General features: G+C 42.5%; 1 protein-coding gene across 1 annotated transcript in view; it reads right to left on the bottom strand.

Moving 5' to 3' along the window:
- Positions 1 to 4,535: 4,535 nt before the first annotated feature.
- LOC149320526 (uncharacterized) overlaps positions 4,536 to 10,307 on the bottom strand; it is a 31,354-nt gene continuing 25,582 nt past the window's right edge. The window contains exons 10-11 of the mRNA XM_089499858.1: positions 9,122 to 9,217; positions 4,536 to 6,622 (exon numbers count right to left, since the gene is read on the bottom strand). Coding sequence (XP_089355984.1) covers positions 5,607 to 6,622; positions 9,122 to 9,217 — 1,112 coding nt within the window. The 3' untranslated portion in view covers positions 4,536 to 5,606. The remainder of the gene's footprint in view (positions 6,623 to 9,121; positions 9,218 to 10,307) is intronic.

The raw sequence follows: 10,307 nt of genomic DNA, 5'->3' as shown, positions 1-10,307 counted from the left end.
GGCAGTTAAAGTGGTGTCAAACTGGATTATTTCTGTAGTGTGGATACAGCCTCAAAACCTGTCCTCCCACCAACCCTACCCCCCTTGGCATGTTTCACTCACTCTCTCCTGCAGCACTGTGGCTCCCTTTCATCCAAATGCACAGAAATGGAAGAGGGAGACCCACCAGATAGATCCCTTGCAGTGGAAGGGGAGCCCCAAATCCCTTCCCACCCAGCAAGGATGGGGGTGCTTTTAGGCTGGGCTGCCCTGAAGACAGAAACCAGCTTTTTTGGAGGGCATCTTCCCTCTTTATTTCCACTTCTCCCCCGTTTCTCTCTTAAGGAACCTTTATGCAAGGCAGGAGGAGGTGGGGAAATTCTTCTGCAAGGACACATTGTGTCCTTTTCCTCTTCCTCTAGCTTCACACTTTTTCCCATCCTCTCTAGGAATTTGGTCCTCCAAAGAGTTTGGACGTCAGCTCCCAGAATTCCTGATTGTTGGCCAGACTGGCTAGGGCTTCTGGGAGCTGAAGTCCAAAATTTCTAGAGGATCAAAAACATATCCATGGGTATTCCTGTTGGCCATATATAGCAAAGTACAATATCATCCAAAATCCACAAAACAGGGATACCTTTATTGGTATTATTATTTATAAAAGGAGCTCAAGTGGCATATGATTGTTATCCTAGGTTTATTTTTATTCTGATTTGTTGTTTGCTGTATTTTATTATTTAAATGTTAATATGTATTGATATGTATTATGTTTAATTATTTTTGTAGAATGTATGCCATAGGCAGGTTTATTTTATTTTATTCTATTTTTTTAACTGATCGTACAGCACTGTGTACATTTACAACACTTTATAAATAAAGCTTAATAATAACAGAGGTTAAATTCCAGTACAGCAGCCACTCATTCATAGCCACAAGGTTGTGGGTTCGATTCCAGCCAGGGGCTCCAGGGTCGACTCAGCCTGGCATGCTTGTGAGGTCGCTAAAATGAGAACCCAATTTGTTGGAGGCAATTAGTTTACAGTTATAAACCACTCAGAGACAGCTTTGGGGGTGAAATTGTTTGCAGGGCATAAAATGGCTCCTTCTACCATATATGATGTTCTTGGGTTCTGGACACACTGGGGAAAGGGAAAAGAAAATCTATTTTGAGCCATAATACCTACAGTTCCTTTGATGTCCTTTTATTAATTTCACCAATAGCCTACCTCAGTATGAAATACATACATTTCACCAGCAGATGGCAATCCTATATAAAAGATCTTTTCCCCAGGCTGCATCAACACTACAAAATAATGCAGTTTGACACCGCTTTACAGGGGTGCTCCTGGGGATCATTCCCACTGCCGTTTGCTCCAAAGCAGGATTTGGGCCAAATGACCCTCGCTGCCATTTAAAACTGCTTCTGATCCTCATTGGATCAATTCCAGGAGGTAAGAAAACGGGCAAACACAAATAACCCGGGGTTCATAGAATCATAGAATTGGAAGAGACCACAAGGGCCATCCAGTCCAACTCCCTGCCATGCAGGAACTCCCATTCAAGGCACACCTGACAAATGGCCATCCGTCCTCTGTTTAAACCTTTCCAAGGAAGGAGACTCCATCATCCTCCAAGGGAGTGTGTTCGGCTGTCAAACAGCTCTCACTGTCAGGAAGTTCCTCCTAATGTTGAGCTGGAATCTCTTTTCCTGTAGCTTGCATCCATTGTTCTGGGTCCTGTTCTCTGGAGCAGCAGCAAACAAGCTCGCTCCCTCCTCAATATGACATCCCTTCAAATATTTAAACAGGGCTTTCATATCACCTCTTAACCTTCTCTTCTCCCCAGCTCCCAAAGTCATTCGTCATAGGGCATGGTTTCCAGACCCTTCACTATTTTAGTCGCAGTTTCACAGTTTGGGGGTACTCCTGGACTTGGCTTTGAACCTGGAGGCCCAGGTCTCTGCTGTGACCAGGAGTGCTTTCACACATTTAAAACTTGTGTGCCAGCTGCACCCGTTTGAGATGCCAGATGTGGCCTCGGTGGTACATGCCTTAGTTACATCCCATTTGGACTACTGTAATGGGTTCTACATGGGGCTGCCTTTGGAGAGTGTTCGGAAACTTCAGCTGGTCCAAAGAACTCCAGCCAGGCTGTTAATGGGGGCAGGTTAAAGAGTTCACACAATGCCCCCCCCCCAGTTGAAACAGCTCCACTGGCTGCCGGTTTGTTTCTGGACACAATTCAAAGTGCTGGTTATGACCTATAAAGCCTTATATGACTCAGGCCCAAGCTATTTGGCAGACCGTATCTCAGAACTAGAAAAGACCCTAAAATGTAAAGATATACAGTTGAGCACAAAAGTTAGAACCAAAAAAGCCATTGTTTTCCCCATTACCATGTGCAGATGTGAGAGCTAGACAATTAAGAAAGACAGAAAGAAAATGAATTCATTTGAGATGTGATGCTGGAGAAGAGGGCTGAGCATCCCATGGATCACTGCACTACAAATCCCAAAACGCCACAGGAAGAAGCCATAGCAGTAAAAATGGAATAATAGTGCTTAACTGTATATTGTGGTATTGTATGACTGGGATGGGAGGAATCTTTCCTCTAGAGCAGTTATTTTCAAACTTTGGTCCTCCAAATGTTTTGGACTTCAGCTCCCAAAGCCCATAGCCACCTTGGCCAACAGCCCAGGAAATTTGGAAGGTGAAGTCCAAAACCCCTAGAGGACCAAAGTTTTGGAATCACTGGGAATCCAAAGTTTCACATCTCCCAGGGATTGTAGCCTTGTCTGGACTCGGTCACAACAATTTCTAAGTAAAACACACCAAGGATTGTGCCCACCTACATAAGGAATCCAGTAAATGTTTGTTCTTTTTAAAGCCCTTTTATTAATTGCAGCCTCACTTACTAACTTCAACTGTTCCTTAGGAGATTCCTTTCTGAAGGACTATAGATTTGACACCCCACCTTTTGAGGACTATAGGTTACTCAGAGCTGTGTTGGGAATCAGGTAACCCACTAGATGTTCCTAGCATCATAGAGTTGGAAGGGACTTCAGACACCATGTAGTCCAACCCCCTCTATGCAAGATGGCAGGGTCTCGAGCCAGCATCTAGACAGCCACGTTTCCATTCCTGCATCACAAGGCATACTAGTGGCACCATAGAAGCAAAGAGTTGGAAGAGACCAGAAGGGCCATCCAGTCCAACCTCGTCATGAAGGAAATCACAATTAAAGCATCCTCGACAGATGGCCATCCAGCCTCTGTTTAAAGACTTCAAGGAGGGAGAATCCACTACACTCCAAGGGAGTGTGTTCCACTGTTGAACAGCCCTTACAGTCAAGAAGTTCCTCCTAATGTTGAGGTGGAATCTCTTTTCCTGGAGCTTGCATCCATAGTTCTGTGTTCTAGTCTCTGGAGCAGCAGAAAACAAGCTTGCTCCATCCTCAATTTGACATCCCTTCAAATACTTAAACAAGGCTATCATATCACCTCTTAACCGTCTCTTCTCTAGGTGACACATACCCAGCTCCCCAAATCTTTCCTCCTAAGGTATGGTTTCCAGACCTTTCACTATTTTGGTCACCCTCCTGTGGACACGCTCCAAACTGTCAACATTCTTTTTGAACTGTGGTGACCAGAACTGGACATAGTATTATGTCAGGTAAGGCCTGACCAAAGCAGAATAGAGTGGCACTATTACTTCCCTTGATCTAGACATTGTATTTCTATTGATGCAGCCTAAAATTGCATTGGCCTTTTTAGCCGCCGCATCTTACACATGCATATGTCTCTTTTTGGACGGGGTAAAGGGGCCTATTCTCTAGCTCAGTGATTCCCAGACTCTGATTTTTCAGGTATTTTGGACTTCAATTCCCAGAAGCCTCAGCCATTCTGGCCAATAGTCTAGGTTCTGGGAGTTGAGGGCCAAAACACTTGAAAAAGTCAGCGTTTGGGAATCACTGCTAGCTTTTTGTGCTCGGCCAAATAACATCTCCCACAGCAGTAGCTGTCACTGTTCCAAGAAGGAGGCAGTTAAATAAGATGCAGTTGCACTAGGCTCCAAGGGGAAGGAAAAGAAGAGGTACACACCATCTGTTAGCGCAGCCTCATTTCTTCACCCCATTGGGTTAGACCAACCAACTTCATTAGATGAATTGTCTTCCCCTCCACTAAGAAGCAACATCAGAGATCTCTCCTAGGGCTTGAGAGCTTGCGGGATCCTAGGATTCCAGACTACCTGATAACCTTACAGGATTCTACGGTCCTGGACAGCCTAACAGTGCTTGTTTCCCCAAATCCGGTCCAACCTTAACTACGCTTTTGCCAAATGGATTCCCATAGGCCAAGACATTTTCTGAGGCCTCTTATTACTGCGATTGCGTGAGCTGTTTCCTTCCTTGATTGGTCTGCAAGTGGGGGCTAGCTAAACCAGAACACCTAGTTAACAAAACCTCTGATACAGAAGTCTCCAGCTATCACTGGTTCACAGAGGTATACTCAACCCACACCTTTATCTCAACATTTCCCCACACATCAGACAAGAAGAGAGTCCCACCTCTGCTTCTATATTTTAAAAATACTAAGCTCCTAACATTAAAAAAAAGTATTTCAAAGCACACAAAAGTAGGGGCAGGGAAAAACAGATGAGGAACTCCAAATCAACCAACTAGTATTAAAAACAAGAATGGAAAACTGTGTCAGTTCACAACAAAGTAATGGGTGCACATATAGATGAGTATGTGTAGGCCACATAGCAGAGTAAATTGATGTCAATAGGATATACATTCAAATATAGAAGGACTGGTAAGGAACTTGGCTTACTCCAAGGAATGGGAATTCTGCATCCCTCCAGATGTTGAGGAACAGCAACTCCCAGGGCAAGGAATGCTGGGAGCTGCAGTTACGCATCTAGAGGGCTATATGATTCCCACCCTTGTTCTAAAGATGGTGAACATTCAGCCTTGAAGCACAAGTGTCTCTGCAACTTCAAGACCACTGTCTGTCAGCCTCTTTGTTGTTGTTGTTGTGTGCCTTCAGGTCATTTCTGAATTATGGTGATCCTAAGGCAAACATAACACAAGGGTATTCTTAGCAAGTTTCTTCAGAGAGGGTTTGCCATTGCCATCCTTTGAAGCTGAGAGAGTGCAGCTTGCCCAAGGTCACCCAGTGGGTTTCCATGGCTGAGTGGGGATTTGAACCTTGTTTTCCAGAGTTGTAGTCTGATGCTCAAACCACTACACACTGGCTCTTCTATCTGCCACTACACCTGTACAAAGACATACAAACACTTCAGTTTTACAGAATCAAACAAGACGTTAGATATGTTCTGACCCAAAAGGGAGACACCAACAGGCTATGGCCACATTGTATAAACCACTAATGCACTGTCACTGCCACATAGTTGGTGGTTAGTACAACCCACTATCTTAAAATACACCAAATGGGTCCAGTGGACGGAGACTAGTTTTTTAAAAATTGAATTGCTATTTTAGATTGGAGGCAGTTCATACAGAAGCTGGAGTTGTCACCCATTTGTATGTGAGTTTCCCCCTTTGTAAAAAGCTGGATGTTTACAACCTGCAACTGTGAAGCTTTTTCCACACACGAGACCTTTCTATGGTTAATCGCCAGCGTGTTTCTTCTGATGTAAAATGAGGAGTGTCTTCTCAGCATAGCACTTTCCACACACAAAGCATGTATATGATTTCTCCCCTGAGTGAATCATTTGATGTCTATTGAGGTTGGACCTCTGATTAAAGCTCTTCCCACACTCCAGGCACTTAAATGGTTTTGCTCCTGTATGAATCAATATGTGTGCATTAAGGGTTGATTTTTGACTGAAGGTCTTTCCACACTCCAGGCATATATAGGGCTTGTTTCCTGAGTGGTTGATTTGATGGGCAGTGAGGCTTTTCTCCTCCATAAAGCTTTTCCCACACTCCTGGCATTTATATGGATTTTCCCATGCATGAATCGTTTGGTGTCTCTTGAGATTAGATTGGTTATTGAAGCTCTTCCCACATTCCAGGCATTCATATGGTTTCTCTCCTGTGTGTTTCACTTGATGTAAAATGAGGCCTGAGCTGTAGCTAAAACCCTTCCCACACTCCTTGCATTTATAAGGCTTTTCACCAGTGTGAGTTGTTTGGTGTGAGCTGAAAATTGACTTCCGAGTAAAGCTCTTTCCACACTTCTCGCATTTAAATGGCTTGTTTCCAGTGTGATTCATTCGATGATCAACAAGGTCTCTCTTCTCAGAAAACCCTTTTCCACACTCCTCACATTTAAAGGGTTTCACCCCTGAATGAATCATTTCATGTCTCTTCAGATGTGATGGCTGACTGAAGCTCTTCTTACATACCTTACATTTGTAAGGTTTCTCTCCAGTATGGTTCATCAGATGTGCTGTGAGGTTCCTCTTCTCAGTAAATGCTTTTCCACATTCCTGACATTTAAATGGTTTCTCTCCCGTGTGAACAATATGGTGTCTCTTGAGGTGTGATCTCTGATTGAAGCTCTTCCCACACTCCTGGCATTTGTAAGGTTTCTCTTCTGGGTGAGTAATCTGGTCTTTAATGATGGTGAATCCTTTGTTGAAGGTCTCGCCACTTTCCAAGCAATCATCCAGTTTCTCCCCTGTGTAAATAATTAACTTTCATTGTGGATAACAGAATGAAAAAGCAGGAAAAAACAGACTCTTGAACTCAAGGAGCCCTTCAGGGTTGCCACAGTGAAAACTGGAGAAGGTTAATGCATCTTTAAGTGTTATGTAGAAGAGGGAATTTTGGCAGGCGTTGCTTGTCACACAACCAGGTAACAAGCAACACCTGCAGAAATTCACTCTCTGCACTAACATTAAAGATACAGTAACTGCCTCTGGTTTTTGCTGTGACAACCACAGACATGGCCCTCCAGATGTTTTTGCATCTGCAACTCCCACCAGTCTCAGGAATTTATCACACAGGAGGCTAAGTGCCTAAATGCCTGAAAAATACCGCAAAAGTGGGGCATTAAGTATTAACATGAAAATAACCCATACAGAACGTGGACAAAATTAGCCGCTTTTTACTTTCGGGAGAATCCCAAAAGGAAAAATCAGCCAATTTTGCCCATTTTCTATGTGGGTTAATGCCAGATTAATGCTCAATGCCCCCGACATCATGTGAAAACAATCCCGCTTTTGTGGGATTTTCCTGTTTTAAACCCCGTTTCTGTATGGGATAAACCCTGTGAGATAAACTCCTTAGTCAGCATAGCCACTGGTAGTAGACATTGGGTATCACTGTTCAAACTCAGACTTCTGTACTTGAGGCAGCATCTTTCCCTACTTATGTCTGATGGAGGGCTGAGGTCTCCTGGGGCAGCCATCATCTGTATTCCACCAGTGAGGTCAATACACTGTGCAAGGATATGGCAGATGGCCTTCTCAGCTGTGGCACCCCAACTGTGGAATGCTCTCCCCTTGAAGACCCTATTGGCACTAATATTCATTTTATTTAGGTGCCAAGTGAAAATCTGGCTGCTCACCAAGGCCTCTGGGCTTCACTGATTCACCTCAGATACATTTGCCTGATGTACATTGTTTCAACATTTTTAATCTTTTTAATAAGATTTATTTCATATATTTAATATGTTTTAGTTTATTTTTTATTGTTTAAAGCTGTTTTAAAGTTTTTATTTTAATTTTTCTTATAATCTGCCCTGAGATTTTTTTTTTTTGATGCAGGGTGGGGCTGAAATAAATAAATAAATAAATAAATAAATAAATAAATAAATAAATAAATAAATTCAATTGAAACTGGAGTTCTACTTCCCCAACCCAATCACTCATGTGTGTGATAATAAAAATAAAATACAAACTGTAAGCTGCAAGTACTGACAGCACAAACTGCAGCCAGGAGCAAAAGTTATATACACAGTATTCATATATATGAAGTTTTATCCACAAATTCAAGCATCCATGGCTTGCAAATATTTGAAAAATGCACTTAAACAAGCAAACCTTGATTTTGCTATTTTATATAAGGAACACCATTTTACTATCCTTTGTATTTAATGGGACTTGAACATGATGCTCAAAGGCACATATGCACACGTGTGTGCACTGTGCAAGTATATACACTTGGATCTTCTCTCAGGATGGAGGAGGCTGTGGGATTTGATACTCCCTTCCTACAATCAGGAGGACCTAAAGATGGTAGTGCACACACTGGTAACCTCAGGGCTGGACTTCTGTGCTCTACATTGGACTTCCTTTGTGCCAAGTCTGGAAACTCCAACTGGTTCAGAATATGGCAGCTAGACTAATTATGGGTACATCCACGCCGATCTTATAATCACTCCCCTGGCTGCCAATTAGTTTCTGAGGTAAGTGATGGTTATTATCTTTAAAACCTTACATGGTTTGGGTCTAGGTCAGTTATGAATAGCGTTTTTCTGTACAATCTGCCCAGTATACTCGGGTCCTCTGGGAAATATTTGCTCCAACTGGCCAGGACTACATTGGCAACGGTTTCCCAGAGGACTTTTTCGTCTGCTGCCCCCAGACTGTGGAATGACCTGCCAGAGGAGATACAACAGCCGAAAACACTGACAGCATTTAAAACAGCATTAAAAACACATCTCTTCTGGCAGGTCTACCCAGTTGATTTTAAATAATGACTTTTTAATGGGTATATTTTAAAGAGTTATGATATGAATATATTTCATTGTTTTTACAGTACTATATTTTAACTGTTGGTTTTATGTGTTTACTTTTTTAATTGTGTTTTGTATTTTAACATGTAGTACCCCGTGTCATGCCCTGCAGAGGCGAGGGAAATAAATAAATAAATAAAAATTATTATTATTATTTGTAGAATGAACAGTTTAAAATTCTCAGATAGGAAACCAGGACAGACATATTTGCTCAGATATGGCTGCCATAAATTGATTTTGCAGTTATCATAAGATGAGCACTGGGTTGGACTTTGTAGACCCTTCCAACACTAAGATTCTATTAAAGTGAAGGAAGTAATAATCCACTACCGATAGGGTTTTCCTTTCAAGCTGTGATAGATGGCCAAATAAACAAAACAAACAAACAACAGCATTTCCAGCAGCCAGGGCAGTGGGACAGGGAAAAACTTGATCTACCTGTGTCCAGAGAGTTGGAACTCAACTCCTCAGCTGTAGGTGAAGTAGACGCCACCTCTTGGTTTCTTGATTCCAGATGGAAGTCACTGTTAGCACCTGGAATGAAGAAGACATCAATCCACCCTGTTTTGCGTGTCCTCTGCATCTTTTTCTCACAGTTCTCAAAAACGGAATATAAGGCAAGTTAAGGAAATCAGTAGAAGTCCCTGCACCCTTTAAACATCTTTCTATGCCAGGGACTACTTCAAGTCACCCTCACTTAGCTTCATAGGATGGCGATGGCAAACCTTCTCTTAAGAAACCGAAATCAGAAAACAATGGAAGGTGACCAACAAAAACAACTTCTGCAACCCCTTTGCAAGGCTGCTTTGATGGATCTGCTGTGGCATGCTTTGCATCAGTTTAAATGATGAATTTTAAATGTACTGTAGATTGTTTTAATATGTATACAGCTTATTTGTCCTTTAAATTGGTGTGTGTTTTAACTGATGTCTTTTAACTGATGTTGTTTGTCTGTTAATTGTTGTTCTCTCCCTCAATCCATGGGGAGAAGTGTGGAAGAAGGAGTAGTAGTAGTTCACTTATAATTTTAACAAGGGAGGGTAGAAATAGGGGGATTTACTGTTCTGAGGACATTCCTCTTTGCTTCTTTAATTCCTCCATAGGTTGCTAGCCCTGAGAAGCTATGTGCTGGAGGAAGACCTTATGTCTTCCACCTCACCTGGGAATCATGCTTCACTCCCTCCTGGGGGAAACACTGAAAGCTGCCTTCTTTTTGAACCACACTGCAGGAGTAGATGGACCTCTCAGCCAATAAAAATACGGGATTTCACCTACCGTTTAAAACTGCAGTGTGTTTTGGACCACAGTTAAACAAGCACACATAGTTGTTAAAGCTGAAAGGGAATGATGGGGGTGTGGTACTAAGGAAAGACAAGGTGGTGTTAATTTAAAGGGTTGCCTGGTCTTTGAGTCTGGAATTTGCAGATGTGTGTGCAGGAATTTTCCCACAGTCATTGGTGGGAAGCAAATAATGGTGAAGAGACTGGCAGCATTGGGGTCATTGTTAAGGTTGTGTGAATGTTTGTGGATTATGGCACTTCTGGCTTACTGTCAAGAACTGCTATAACTACCCTCAGTAGCTCAGTGAACAAGTCCTCTGTGTAGCAAACAGGTAGCTTTATTC

This window comes from Sceloporus occidentalis, unplaced genomic scaffold, assembly GCF_023333645.1.
Source record: "Sceloporus occidentalis isolate IW3139 unplaced genomic scaffold, rSceOcc1.0.p SCAF_1, whole genome shotgun sequence".
NCBI lineage: Eukaryota > Metazoa > Chordata > Lepidosauria > Squamata > Phrynosomatidae > Sceloporus > Sceloporus occidentalis.
This window is presented reverse-complemented; position numbering and strand designations above follow the sequence as displayed.